The sequence below is a fragment of the Alosa alosa genome, chromosome 21, assembly GCF_017589495.1.
Source record: "Alosa alosa isolate M-15738 ecotype Scorff River chromosome 21, AALO_Geno_1.1, whole genome shotgun sequence".
NCBI classification, from domain to species: Eukaryota; Metazoa; Chordata; class Actinopteri; order Clupeiformes; family Clupeidae; genus Alosa; species Alosa alosa.
Genome location: NC_063209.1, coordinates 7250475 through 7265375, shown reverse-complemented (window position 1 = coordinate 7265375; position 14901 = coordinate 7250475). Strand labels below are relative to the sequence as shown.

Here is a 14901-nt window from a genome sequence, read left to right as displayed (position 1 = left end):
ATCCAAAATGGGGTGGGATGATTGTATTGGGAGCACTGGTGTCAGATGTGACTGTAATAAAAATGGTTACATTTTGGGCCTCACACTGTAAAAAAAATTCCGTTGTTTTTACAAAAAAAAACTGGCAGCTGTGGTTGCCAGAATCATTTTGTAAAAAATACAGTACAAATGTAAACAACTTTACAGAAGAACTTGTAATTTTTACTGGTATTCAATGTACAATAACCGATAATTAAATGTAAATTTTTCTGGTATTCAATGTACAATGAACAATACATAAATGTTAATTTTACTGATATTCAATGTGCAATAAACAGTGAATTCATCTAAATCTTACCAGGATTCAATATACAATATGCAATTTTAGGATGTTAAATTTACAAGTTGTTCTGTAATGTTTACATTTGTACTGTATTTTTTACAGGATTATTCTGGCAACCACAGCTGCCAGTTTTCTTCTGTAAAAACAACGGAATTTGTACTGTATTTTTTACGGGATTATTCTGGTAACCACAGCTGCTAGTTTCTTCCTTAAAAACACATACAAATATATTTTACTGTCTTACAGTTTTTAAAGTCAAATAAACACCTAAATACTAAATAAACTATGTATTGCTCAGTGAAAAATGTAAACTGTTTTAGACATTACAATTAGCTTGACCCCCTCTTAGATGAAAATGTAACCCTGTGTACACAGCTTAAGCATTTATAAATGGAAAAGCAATGTATACCTCAAGAACTGTACTGACAAAACACAAACAAACAAATAACTTGCCTCTCCAAGAATTTATTAACCTCAAACCTCATATTCTATCAAATACTGGCACTGAGGATTAACTAGGGCAATGCTACAGCTGCTGAAACAATCAAACAAGTGTACAAGTGACACCCTTGTGAAAAACAATCAATTAAACAAGTGTACAAGTGACACCCTCTTTGCTCTGAAGGTCCCCAGGCAATGCTACAGCTGCTGGGGGTAAAAAAAAAACTATGAAACAAGTGTACATATTGTGTACTCCTCAAAACAAAAAAAGTGTTATTTTCTAACGTACATAATCATCAATACGTACACACGTACACTAATGTACAGAAACAAATACGTACACACGTACACAAACAATCAATACACCCCCATCCCCTGCCTTTGAGGCTGAAAGTGTCTGTGTACTGAAATAAGTACTGAAATAGAACTAACATGGACCCTTGACTTAAAACTACAGTTCCAGGGTTACACAACATAAACAAAATCTTCTGCTGATGCTTACTGTGCATCACGCCACTCGTGATCTGAAAGATCTTGAATCAATGTGATGACTCGGGGGTTCACATGAAGACGGGATGTTTTTGACTTCTCTACTTTAGTGCCCTTCTCAGGGTTAATGGAGAAAAAGCACCTGTGGAAACAAGACAAACAACTATTAATTATTAATAGTTACACTATTGACTACTAATGGCCAGGGGGCTAATCATTTTGGATGTCTCATTTTTGCTCTTTTTTGTTCAAACTCATTGTATCAATAAAATACCCTAATCAAACTTAGTGAACATTTTCTATGTAGTGTATGTTTCCAATATAACAAACATGCGTTGTTAATGGCCATTTTCATGGAGAAATCAAGAGCTTTGTCTAATTTCATAAGGGGAGCGAATAATTCTGACCTTGACTGTAAAGTGAAAATGTTAGATAAACCTAATCAAAACCAAAAAGACACACCTCTGCAGAAACTCCAGTGTTGATGCCAGGCATGCTGGGTAATGTATGTTGAAGCAATAGTAGCTCCCAAACATCAGGCATATGGCAGAAACGAAGGAGGGGATGCTGTCCTGTACAATGTTTCGATCCACACTCAACATGAAGCGCTTTGCAGAATAACAGGATCGTCCTAAGAAAAAATTAACATAAGGGGGACATAATTCAAACTTAATTAAAACAAGACACAAATCAATTTGAGCATTATGTTCAGAAATCAGTGTGTGCAAGGTGTGGGACAGACATATTGGGCCTTTCAAAATCCACTTCGAATAACTTTAAGAGGTTACTGTATCAAAAAACATTGTGCAAGATAAATCTGTGCCAAAACAGAAAAGCAAGAAAGGAAAGGAATAAAGGATAACAGAATGAGAGAGAATGAAAGAAAGATCAATATATTTTAACTTACCACAAACAACAATCGTCGGAGTCAAGGGAAGCTGGTCCATCTGTACTTCCCCTGCCAGGCATGTGTCCTCGACATAAAAGAACATGGCATCTTCCTTTTCATCAAAGTAGGACAGCAGAAGCAACATCATGTCTTTGAGGTCTTCAGAACACCCACTCTGCTCTCCCCTCATCACTTGATACTTTGTTACTGCCTGCAGGAACTTTCTGCTCTTGTGCATACAAACTGTGTTCATGTAGTTGAGGAGCCTTTTCCCCTTCAGCTCCAGATTACGCAAGAAAACTTCTTTCAGCCCAATTCCGGTTAGTTCCTGAAAGTGGACTGCCATACCCAGGTCATCAAACAAAAACGGCCACTCATCAAGGAGGTTCTTGATATTTTGCCCCTGGTTGACTTTTTTGCGCTGCGTGTAAAAGGTCAACTTCATCAGACGTTTGACCTCGTCTGGATTAACATCAGGTTGCTGAGACATCATCTTCAGTTTTTCTTCATGTTCTTGCTGGCTCTCTGGGGTCTCTCCAAGGGGGAGGAATTTTAAATTCCAGTTAGTGCATCCATAGGTGTCTTGGACTGCTGCTCTCTGCTCTACAGGGACTTCGTCTGTGCCATCAGAATCATTGTGATGCTTCCTTTTTCTTATTTTTGGGGTTGTAGATCGCCTCACATTCTCGATCCTATTTTGAAGCTGTTTTACAAGAGAATGGTAGCCTGTCCCAATCACATCTCCCTCTATTACATCTTGCAAAGACTTTATATATGTATATGTATATATATGTATATATATGTATTTTGCCACCATCTTTTTTGCAACTTCTGTGGCGCTCTTTTTATTAATGCAAGACCTATTTTGCATCATCTCAGAGACCACGATTCGGACCATTTCCCGCCTCATTCGTGGATTTGGTCGTTTCCCTCTTTCAAGTGACTGTAAAAGTTCTTCTGGGAACTTATCCCACGGTATCAAAAAAGTATCCACCCAGTCTATATTAGGGCTTTGGCAGTTGTTGGAAGAGGTTGATGATGAACTTCTGGGTGAAGTAGACTCCAAGGACACAGGAGGTCCTTCCGGAGCAACAGCAGATGAGCTGTCCGTTTTGTCCGTTTCAGGAGTAAGCCCTGCAAGCACACACATCAGCCAATTACAAAAAAAACGTTAACGATAACACTTCTCTAGGAAGACAACACTCAATGAAGATGACACACATGAAATTGTAACTTTTTTTTTTTTACATTTTTAACCCATGAACTTGAGATTTTACCAAACAATGAAAGATATGTATTTTAACCTTTTTAACCTTCTATATTATATTCTATATTCAACCTTAATAAATTCCAGTTCTGGATAGCTTGACCAGAAAGCTTGGACCCCTCAGAGTTGACAGCAGATGGCTTTGTGAGAGCATCCGATCCCTTGTACTTCAACTGCTTGATGCGTCGGTTCAACAGTGAATATGTAAACCATTTTTTTCCTTTGATGAAGTACTTCAAGTACAGTGCAACATCATAGGATAAGACACCTTCAAATATGTCATGGCCTAAACAAGGTGGGAGACCAGGCTGGCAAACATGAAATGACTCAAGAGCATTGAAAACAGAGTTTACCTTTATGCCTCTACTGCTTTGTCCGTCTTCAGCTTGTAGCAGTGCAGAATTGTACCTTTCAGGAGTGCGCTGTGGACCACAAACATTTGGATCATTCTCAAACCCGGTTCTTGAGATTTCACAGTATCTGCAAAAGTACTCAGAACGGCTAAAATTTTCAGTGAACCCACCAATACTATGTGACCCCAAATTATCTCCTGCAATACAATATAGACCCCCTTTGACTGTTTCACCACCAACAGTTATTCCATTTTTCTCAAGATGTTTTAAATCCTCTAGCATCTCTGAGAAGACTTTAGCAATTCCAAACTGTTTCAGGTCATTCTCTACACACAATAACACAAGGGACATGTGATCGGTATTGGACCGCACATGTGCAGGCAAATTTGCCACAGAAAGATAGACGGCAAGAACTTTGTGTTTTTTCCTAGCTGAGCCAAGGGGATTTACAACTTCGAAGGCATCCTGATAGAGAATAAGCTTGAGGCATCCTGGATTTTCAATGAAAAACTGGTTGGACTTAAAGTTTTGACCATCACGTATGTCACAAAAGTCTTCTGACTGTGTATCACAAGACTGTTGTAACACTGAATTCTTCCATAGATCTGATTCTAGTAAGCTGTGTAAAGTTTGTGTTACAGGTACGTAGTAAGCAAACCTCTCTGTCATATTTTCATCATTTCCTAATTTGACTTTTTTAGGCTCTATGTATTTAAACATTTTATGGAAAGTCTGAGCCCTCGAGTACGTTGTTCGCAGCGGCCCCTGATGACAGGCAGAAAACAGGTCTGAATCCTTCACACAATCAGAGATTTTAGCAATAGCATCATCAGTTAGGCACGTGTCATTTTTCAAAAGTGCCTGCAGTTTACTTAAAGTGTAATCCTGTCCCAAATCATGCACATTTTGAATCTCTTCAACGATTGTCTGTATAGTTGAAGCTGGAAGAAGGAGCTGCCCTTGCAATTTTAGGTAGAATAAACAGACATTCCTAAGAAAAGTGTCTTTGAAATCCTGTGGCAAATCACTGCTTTCATTTGTTGTAGCATCATTTGAGCTCTGGGGATCTTCACATGCACTGACAGAGGGCTGGGAAAAATTTTCCCGGTACTTCTCACTTATACTATCCACTGAACACATTCTGTGTTTTCGTGACATATGAGCAGTAAATGACGATTTAACAGTGAATGTATTTTCACAACCTGTTACTGGGCATGACACAGGTCGCCCCTCCGCTATATGCTCTTTTAAGTGGGAGATAAGCTCTTTGACTGTGTGAAATTGACACTCACACAGCGAAATAGCACACCTAAAATCTCTAAAAATGGCCCCAGCAGTAACAGAGGGAGTAGGTATGTTGTGAACTCGATAGAAATGACTTTTAAAAGTAGCATAGGCACTAAAAGTCCGCTTGCAGTCTGTGCTAACACATTTGAAAAACGCATGGGGCTCGTTCCTGTGGATTTTACAATGCAGCACATAACCCCTCAAGGTTTGTAATGTTTTGCTGCAGAAATGGCAAGTTAACATTTTTCCTAACCTTCCAAAACCACCACTTCACAACAGCATGAAACGAGCGTGAATTCAATATAAAGTAGCTGCTGCTAGGCTAGGACCTAGAAGCTATCGTAACACCCCCAATTATCACCACTTTTGTTCAGAAATTCTAAAACAACGATGTTTTTTAACACTTCAAAATAACATTTACTAAATGAACCTTACATTTTTCAGTAGCCATAGATGTGTAGATTTGAACAAAATCTGGTTTGGTTCTTAACGGGAGCATTTACTGCCTGAAATATCCGATTTTGTTTACCACGCCGAGTTATAGTGCTGGCCTGATGGGTCGCCTATTTACACCGTTTCAACGGCACATGGACGGTTAGACCGAGAATTCTCGTCGTGAAATTAAAATTCCACTGGAGCTCCAAACGGTTGTGTACACGCAGCCTTACAACACTGTTTACAGCTCCTCGAGTCACGGTAAAATGTCATTTTTGGTACATAGCTAATTTAGATACACCTATGTTGTGCGTGGTTGCGTTTCTATAGGAGTCTGCTGTCTTGGTTTGTATAGAAATGGATATTAAGTGACACATACACGCAAGACGGTGGAAATACGGGACCGGTGGAAATAGGGGGAGTTACGATACATGTAAAACCACCACTTCAGCTTATGTTAGCTGGCTAGTTCTACACGTCAAATTTCAGCTCCCACATGGCAACAACTAAATGGAAAAAAGCGAAATGCAAGAGTTCAGTAAACCCTACCTTACGTTATTACTACGACTGACAATTTCTCTCACAGACATTAAGCTATTTATTTTTTCTTATCGCCCACGTCATGCATTAAAAGTTTAAGAATCAGATTCAGTTTACCTGAACAACAGGCTTTCACAGACTGGGCGCGCGCAGTCAGCTCAGCAGCAGCCTTCAGCCGTTAGGTCAGTGGTCGTCATGGTAACAGCGATATCAGAAACAAACAAACTAGTTCTGCTCGTTCTTCTCAGCAGTGAGTGGACGAGGAATGAGCACAGCTAGTTCGAATTTAAAACACAGCCGTTTGTTTTTGCGGGAATGTCAAATTTAAAATGAAAGGCATCAAAAGCATTTAAAATTAAATCACAATGACACAATCCTGTATTTTAAAAAAAAAAAACAGAGCAATGTAATGGTAGTTAGCTGGTACTAGCTGAGCAGCAGTCATGGGTAAACACTTCTCAACACCCAAGTAGCTGCTGGCCAGTGCTCAAACTCAAGGAGCCTGGGCCGTTCTCGGTTGACAATCCATGGAATAGTGTGTCATTTTGAAACCAAGTTGAGCCACCAGCTATGGTGACATGACAGGCTACACCCTGAATTTGTAATAAAATGTAATATGGTTGGCATAGCCTAAACAAACTGTAGCCTAGCGAGCCTACTGACAAAATGTTTTATTCTAACACTGCTATGATGTTATTTTAACTATATCACATGTTCTTTTGTATTACAGTTTATCTGTGTTTAAACTACAGTAATTTGTAAATTCTCCAAAAAAATATGATATTTTCAACATATTCTTACTGTCAAATCAACAGTTGCATTTGAGTCGGAGATTAACAACATATTAATGTAAATTACACACTATTTCATTGTTTTTGTATTTACAGTTTTTTTATGTCATGATTTTACATAAATTCACAGTTAATTCTACGGACATTTTTTACAGTGCAGATTTCAGGTAGGAGGGCCCCTTAGCAGGATTTTGCTTAGGGCCCCATGGAGGTCTGAACCGGCACTGGTCTCATTTGGTAAACCATGGTTCCGGTGGGCCCTTTTCTAATTTATCACACACACAGCAGTTTCACTATGATATTTCTATTATCGTAAAAAATTTTTAATAATATTTTCCCTTAGGGAGTATGAATGTCATCTATGTCATCTTTGCAGCCTCACCATGTCCCAGATTCCTTGAGCTCCTTCAGGGAACCGAGGTAACAAAACCAGACGTTTGTGTGTGTGTGTGTGTGTGTGTAGGTGCCTGTAAGTGACCCTTAAAGTGACCCTTACAGTATGTACTGTATCTTCTACATACTAGTATGGAAATGAGAGGAGGCATCGCTGCATGGTGTGGGAGCTGCACAGCTGACGAGTGCAAAACGCTGCAGAAGCATCTGTGGATGCGAACTCCCCTCCATCCTGATCAGATGATGGAGAAGTAAATCCTGGACATTTATTTTAAAAATCCAACCATCCCAGCACACTCTATTCAACTGTATGTACTACATTAAATCTTACATTTTATGTTATGCATTTTTAGATTCTGTATGTGTATCTGTGTGTGTGTGTGTATCTGTGTTTGTGTGTGTATATATGTGTGTGTGTTATGAACAGAGAATTGTTGAAAATCATGACATGACCACTCAGGTTGAGGTACAGTAATGGGCAGCCGTGGCCTACTGGTTAGTGCTTCAGACTTGTAACCGGAGGATTGTCGGTTTGAACCCCGACCATTAGGAACGGCTGAAGTGCCCTTGAGCAAGGCACCTAACCCCTCACTGCTCCCCGAGCACCACTGTAGCATGCAGCTCACTGCGTCGGGATTAGTGTGTGCTTCACCTCACTGTGTGCTGAGTGTGTTTCACTAATTCACGGATTGGGATAAATGCAGAGACCAAATTTCCCTCACGAGATCAAAAGAGTATACATACTTATTCTTAGGTTAATGCTCCTGATATTTTATTTAACTTTATTACATAAACACTTGATACTGCAAGTTCACAGCTATAAGTGGACATATCATCATGGTTTTTTATCTTTGCCATCAATGTATGTGTCACCAAATTTTTGAGCTTCTCCTACAAAGGTTGCTCCAAATCCTGCTTTCACTCCTATTTTACCTGCTTCTTTAATAGCAGTTGCTCCTTTAAATCCTGCACCAACTCCTCCAGCAGCACCTCCAAGAATTGCTCCTTTAACTGCCTGTTTAAATATGTTTTCAACTGAACCATTGGGTCCTTCATGGATTGCTCCACTAACTGCTCCTACGCCTCCTCCAGCAACTGCTCCACCAAGTGTTCCACCAATTGTTTGTTTGGCAGCTTTTACTACTGCTGTACCTGCAGCTTTTAACATACGCTTTGCAAGTGGGTGCTCCTTATAGGCCAGATCCTCTGGAGTGGGATATGAGATGAGAACAAGCAGTGGGTGAATACGGGCTCCATACTCTTTTAATACAAATCAAGGTATTCAATAACCAAAATTGTGTTTTGTATATTGTGTGAAAGGTCATACTGTGTGCATATTTCTCTCTCACCTGCTGGGCCTTCATTATCTGCAGATGTTTGCCCAACAAACTGACCAACCACCAGAAAAATCTGAAAAGCGACAGTGCAATGAACATGGTTATATAAACATACATTAATGTGCACAATTTGGCTGTGTTTTGTAGGTACCATGGTTTCATTGTATCCTTAAAACCATTTGGCTCTTAGTCATGTGAAGGTGAGACACAAGCAAATCTTTAAGGAAATAAATCATAGATATAGCTATTCTAGACTTACCACAATGACCAGAGCAAGTTTTTGAGCCATGCTTTTTCACTAAATAGAGAAACAAAACAAAAAATTACAAAACAATTGTGCAAGACAAATGAAAGCACTAGATAAACAGCCATGATGCCCCTCTTACTTGCATTTCAAGCAAATGTCCAAGTGTCTATACCCAGATCATTTACACTGATCAATGCCTTGAGTTGGTGTGGGTGTATTCATCATTAGTTCATGGGTTTGGGCCAAGGCTTTGAATATGTTCACGGAGAGAAAACCAGAAACAAATATAGACACAAGCGGCAATGGCAGGCCGAGCACCTGTGGTGCGGTGCGGGTGCTCGGGCCCTAAATAGTGTGCTAATTTTTACTAAACTGTGCGCTCATACAAAATTAAAATGCAAGCACAATTTAGTAAAACAAGCCCACAATTTAGTAGGATGAGTGAATGACTTAGTAAAACAAGCCCACAATTTAGTAAGATAAGTGAATGACTTAGTAAAATGAGCATAGAATTTACAAATAAATAATATTTTATTGAGATTGAGAAGGAAAAAAGAATGAATTGGAAAGAAAACAAAATTTAACTTAAGGCCTGTTCACACCAAGAACGATAACGATAACGATAACCATAATGATAAAAGCATTGAACAACGATAAACAAAGTATCTCCTTGTGTTAATGAATGTGACGGCTAAAATTCGATGGGTTCTGATTGGCTATTAGCTTTTTATCGTTCTAAAAATCGCTCTGAAAGTAATCCCCAACGATATCATTCTTCATGTCGTTATCATTATAGTTTATGTGTGAACATTCATAATAATGAGAACGATATTTGTTTATAGTTGTTGTTATCGTTCTTGGTGTGAATGGGCCTTTAACCTAAATTACACTGGCTGAGACAATAGAAGGACTATTTCTCAGGAGATTAAATTATGATGTTCAACTGAGCTGGAACCTACCCAGTCCACAGTAGAAGATGTAAGTTCTACAGTGGAAAAAAACACCTGGTTTCAGTATGTTTCAGTGTTAAAAAAACACGTGTGCCTCATTTGAATCCCTATGGACAAGTCTCAGTAAAATATATATTATATAAAAATGTAAACTAGCCAAAGTCTAGCAGACTCAAATACAGACCTGAAGATAGATGGGTTGAGACTCCAGAGGAGGTCTGTCTGATATGTGATTGGTCAACAGGTTGGTCCGTCAGTGGGCTGCTGGATCAGCGGGCTGTCTCTGATAGCAGTCTGTAAGGTGATGCGTCTCAGATGAAGGTCTCGGATGTCTGAGCTCAACAGAAAAGAAATGGCCATCTTTATAGAAGGCCCAGTGGCCACACCTTCTCCAGTGCAGGAGGATTCCACGTGGTCATGGATAGATAGATACTTTATTTATACCCAAGGGGAAATTCAAGGTCTCAGTAGCATACAAACATCACACACAACATGCACTTACAGCAGAAAGGGTAAATATAATATATAACAAAAAACTGCACTGTACAATAGAGACAGTAGAAGATAAGAGAAACTAACAAAACTAAATACTAAATATACTATATAAATTCAATTTTAAAAATCCAGTGTGCTTGAGGATGATCAAGCATGAGATGCTTGCAGTGACAGGGCCAGGACTGGCCTGTAGTTCTGTGTGCATGGTAAGGTGCTCAAGAGAGTGAGTGTCATGGTGAAGGTGCAAAAAGCAGTCCAACAGTAGTCCAACAGTGCAAGAATAAGGTCTGGAGACCAGCATAAATAATATGGACAAATAAGAGAGTAATGTATAATGTAGACAAGGTAATATAAAAACTATGTCAATGCAAGAATAGGTTGAGGTAATAGGGTTACAGCCATTCAGTATTGTAGCAGAAGCCATTGGTCATGTGTGCTACTATAGCATAAAAAAGCCACCAGGCTTCTGTATTCATCCTCCTGCCCATCCCTGACACACCCCACAATTGCAGTATCATCTGAAAACTTCTGCATGTGGCATGACTCCGTATTGTAGCAGAAGTCAGATATGTACAGGGTGAACAGTACTGGAGAGAGCACAGTTCCCTGTGGAGCTCTGGTGCTGCTGATCACAGTGTCAGTGAGACAGTCCTTCAATCTAACAAACTGTGGCCGCTCGGTCAGGTAATCTGTAATCCAGGATACCATAAGTGACCAGGAGCTCCGGACATATCACCAGGGCTACAGGATTCTAATGGGCAGGGGGCCACACTTTCAGGTGCAAGATTTGTATGGGCAGATGGAGTTGATGAGAAGAAAATGTGGCTAGTGAACTGATAAGGCCATCTCTGGGATCATTTGATCATGAAAATGATCTCACACACACACACAGAAACACACGCAGTCAGTTTCATATGACCTGACTTACTTCACACATTTTGCCATCTGCCATATGCCAGGATATGTTGGGGAAGCCATACAATAGTCTGTCTCATTGCAATTCTCTCCTTCAGGCTAGCCAATGAATTGGTTCCCTGACTCATGCCCACGTATAACAAGACAATACTTGTAAGTGTATAAATTATAAATGTCCCGGTTAGAAATATAACTTTGATGTTACTATGAGACTTTGTAGTTTAACTAATTAACTTTCCCAATACAAACCATGACACTGCATTACTGTGAGACTTGGTGGTTTTACTAGATAAAAATCAGGCTGTCAGTTAGCGCCAACCTGTTGAGTACATTCAAATTACAACCGTCTCCTCACTTGCTCTGGCTGTCTGTCAGGTTAGGCTGAACCATGGCCGTGCAGAGACCTTTGAAGGGGAAGGTGCTCAAATTGAAAAATGGGCACATGGAGAAGAACTTTATATGTGAACATAATTGACAGTTCAATGTGTTAAATGATGGCGACCCAAAATTACAACAAACTACTCATACTCAAATCAGACTATATCATTGTGCCCCAAATCTATACATATGTGTGAGTGTGTGTGTGTGGGAGAGAGAGAGAGTGAGAGAGAGAGAGATCAGAGATCCACCTCCATTAGTGGCTTTCTTTCTGCTTTTGCCTCCTGTCTTTATGAGGCATCTTGCACTGCAGAATTCAACATCATGATTTCTAAAAGAAAACAAACACAACATAACTGTGTAAATGGCAACCTGAACTGACATTAATCCATTAATTATTTTAATCAGCTTTATATATGTAGCTCAGATGTTGCTTTGAATCAGAATTATAGGGTTGTTTTTGGCAAAAGCTGATATAACATGCTTAAAGATTCCTTTCTCAAAATATAGGGCTGGGGCCTTATTACAGAAACTTCCTAACGGTCAAATCCTATCTTATCTCAACTTGGGATGGCATTTAGGATTTCTGGCATTACAAAAACATGTTTCTTCCCTACATTTAGGACAACATCTAGGAAGGATTTCCTAGGAATTCTTTATCAAGGTGTCATAATGTAGGAACCACCGATCCAAAGGGAACAGTCAAAAGATGCAATGTCATTAGTCCACCTGTCTCTCAGCTCCTTTTCTTCATGGAGATACTAGTCTGGCTACTCTCAGTGTATCCACATTTCCCTCAGCCACCAGGGCAGTGGGCAAAACATTGTCCAGACGGGATGCCACTACAGTTTTGATATCAAAAGGGGCAGTGGTGGAACTAGAAGCAATAAAACCGTAGTAGTAATGCCAGCCCAACAGCAAAGAGTTGCAGCCGAAATAATGAGTACATCTATACAGCAAAGCTAAATTCATTGTTTCCTTATCAACAGTGTGCTTTATTATCAGTTTGTAAAAGTTACTGGACAAGTATAAGTAATGTAGGCTAAGGAATTCCTGATCAATGTGATCAATTTGGTTGACTTCCTCATGAAGTCAAAGGGTCTGGTCATTCAAGTCTAAGACAATTCATTTGTCTCTGGAACAGAAAAAATGTATATGCAAAATGTGGGCAACCAACTACAATTAAGAAACCTTAATCTCATCGGGGAACGTCATGGCAGTTGAAACAGTATTTGGATATGACAGCATAGCCAGCAGCTAGACCAACAGATACCCTGTCTCTGCTGAATTACTTAAGCTAAGCAGGTGTGGGCCTGGTTAGTACTTGGATGGGAGACCTCCTGGTAGTTGCTGCTGGAAGTGGGGTTGGTGGGCAGCTAGTAGGTGGCAATTTCCCTCTGGCCAGAAATCAAATCCCACTGCCCTAGTGCAGTGACAGGGACACTGGGCTGTAGGAGATCAATATAACTTTGATTCTCTGAACACGAGTCATCGTCTAGTTGGATATCGGCCTCAATGTGCATTCTGCTGTTGAACCCTAAACAATAACTCTGGGTAGAATCCATTTGAAACTGGGTGCCCAAATGGAAAGAGCTTCATTCCAACATGGTTGGGAGTGGGCTAATGCCTTTACAAGAGTGACCTTGGTTCAAATACAATTTCAGTGCAGTTTTAGAAGGGAGTTGTTATACCAACTGACAGAGGCATGTCTGGCCTTATACACATTTGGACTCCAGGCACTTGCTGAAAGCTGGCTGAAAAGGGTCCTGACTGTGTGGGGTCACTTTACAGATGCAGACAGACTCATTTGCCAAACCATGGGTCTGGTGGGCCCTTTTCTAATTTATCTCACACACACACACACACACACACAGCAATTTCACTATGAAATATCAGTTATCATAGACATGTTTCAATAATCTTTTCTCTCAGGGAGTATGAATCTGCATTTACTGTATGCCATATTTTCAGTCTCACCCTGTCCTGTCCTGGAGTTCCTTTAGGGAACCAAGGTAACAAAAGGTAACCATGACGTTTCAAAAGGTTTGTGTGTGGGTATTTCCTGAGGGAGTGAAACTGGAGACTAATTCTGGTTATCTAATGTGATAGACATTGAATGAGCACTCAAACCTTATTACTACATTACTACCCCCCAATTGTTGGCTATGCCTCTTTATTTGATCACACAATTAAGAAATATTTTAATCTGGAACATGTTTAGTTTTTTTCGGAGAGCGGTTTTAAAGTCTACCATTCATTTGTGCCGCAAATGATCAGACGTGTGACAGACGCATGGGCATAGCCTGTAACTTCGCTGCTCCGCGGACTCGCAATCTCATCGGATCGAGGCCCTAACGCTGCAGATAATAGACAGAGAAAGGCAAGCCTATGCTCAGGGCGCAGAACACAGTTGCATGTCCAGTATAGCCATGGTCTGGTGAATATAGCCTACCGAATGCAGATGGCTACAAGCTCACGCTTTGCCTGGTCTAGACTAGTTTCAAAGATTTAGAAGCGGGGCACTTAGCGCTGTAGCCTGACGCAGTCATACCAAAGTCCTTTTAGGCACTCCCTCCACTCGGCGGCCATTTGACAACGCTTTTTGGGCACTCGTCGGGCATCCATTTCGGCATGCGCAAGGCTTCACGACACCAATCTTGCTCCAGCGGCGAGATCACAACACATGATTGGCACGATGTCTTCACAACACACCACATGATTGGCTCAATGTATTCAAATGTCGACGTTTTGCTGAGGAATGGGTGGGATGTGCGTAGACAACGGCCATATTGCCGTGACAAACTAGCCCCATGCATTTCTATGGAGTATTTTTTGAGTGCTGTGTCTCCACATTAGAACGTCTCTGGTCATACTCAATTCTAGTCAGAATATGAGTCTGATTGTTTGGAAGTTTCAGCTCTGTGCTGCATTTGCCACGCCCATTTTCCTTTGACACTCATTTCCCCATTCAGTTCACTGCAGCTCCAAATTAGCCCAATCAGACACAGACTTTGTTCAAGCCACATGGAGGAATCCTTGTTTGTGCTGCTGCAAATGCCTTGTCTCCTGCCTTGTGTGCGTTTTTTAAACTATACTATACCACACACACACACACACACACACACACACCTACTCCTGCTCCTATCCAGACAGTCATACACACACAACCATAACCCAACAACCATAATGTAGCATCAATAAAAAAGGAATTGTGGAATTAAAACCCACAATGGACCCACAATGGCTGCCTTGCACTACTCAACTTGCAGACTTTGCAACTTGTTGTTGTTGTCCTGTTGTCCTGAAAACACTTCTGAACACACTTCTGCTGCTCTTACATAACTTGCACCACTATGCCACTTGCATACTTAG

At 40.4% G+C, this 14901-nt stretch overlaps 1 protein-coding gene and 2 long non-coding RNA genes across 5 annotated transcripts; 1 reads left to right on the top strand and 2 right to left on the bottom strand.

Annotated features, from left to right (window-relative positions):
- Positions 1–771: 771 nt before the first annotated feature.
- LOC125286531 lies at positions 772–6216 on the bottom strand. Of its 3 annotated transcripts, none has more exons than XM_048231697.1 (5): positions 6141–6216; positions 3762–3830; positions 2160–3275; positions 1715–1883; positions 772–1394 (listed from the first exon to the last, which is right to left on the bottom strand). In XM_048231697.1, the coding sequence occupies exons 3-5, from the start codon at positions 3049–3051 to the stop codon at positions 1262–1264; spliced, it is 1194 nt and encodes a 397-aa protein (XP_048087654.1). In that variant the 5' UTR covers positions 3052–3275; positions 3762–3830; positions 6141–6216; the 3' UTR covers positions 772–1261. The 3 variants fall into 3 exon arrangements, 2 of the variants coding, with proteins under 2 accessions (XP_048087654.1, XP_048087655.1); XM_048231698.1 differs by having other exon boundaries at positions 6033–6199; XR_007192195.1 differs by lacking the exon at positions 6141–6216 and having other exon boundaries at positions 3762–5381.
- LOC125286532 lies at positions 5723–7513 on the top strand. The gene is made up of 4 exons (XR_007192196.1): positions 5723–5744; positions 6975–7067; positions 7158–7234; positions 7339–7513. It is a non-coding gene; the product is annotated as an uncharacterized LOC125286532 (long non-coding RNA).
- A 474-nt stretch (positions 7514–7987) lies between these two features.
- On the bottom strand, positions 7988–10050 carry LOC125286798. The gene is made up of 5 exons (XR_007192245.1): positions 9926–10050; positions 9751–9776; positions 8804–8842; positions 8557–8617; positions 7988–8413 (listed from the first exon to the last, which is right to left on the bottom strand). It is a non-coding gene; the product is annotated as an uncharacterized LOC125286798 (long non-coding RNA).
- Between the last annotated feature and the right edge of the window lie 4851 nt (positions 10051–14901).

What these genes read in the sequence shown, in the direction of transcription:
- LOC125286531 (XM_048231697.1), bottom strand. Translation starts at nt 3,051, where the DNA reads ATGAGGCGGGAAATGGTCCGAATCGTGGTCTCTGAGATGATGCAAAAT. An exon ending in TCCGACGATTGTTGTTTGTG is followed by an intron (nt 1,884 to 2,159) that starts GTAAGTTAAAAT and finishes ATTTTTTCTTAG; the next exon opens with GACGATCCTGTTATTCTGCA. An exon ending in ACACTGGAGTTTCTGCAGAG is followed by an intron (nt 1,395 to 1,714) that starts GTGTGTCTTTTT and finishes TTGTTTCCACAG; the next exon opens with GTGCTTTTTCTCCATTAACC.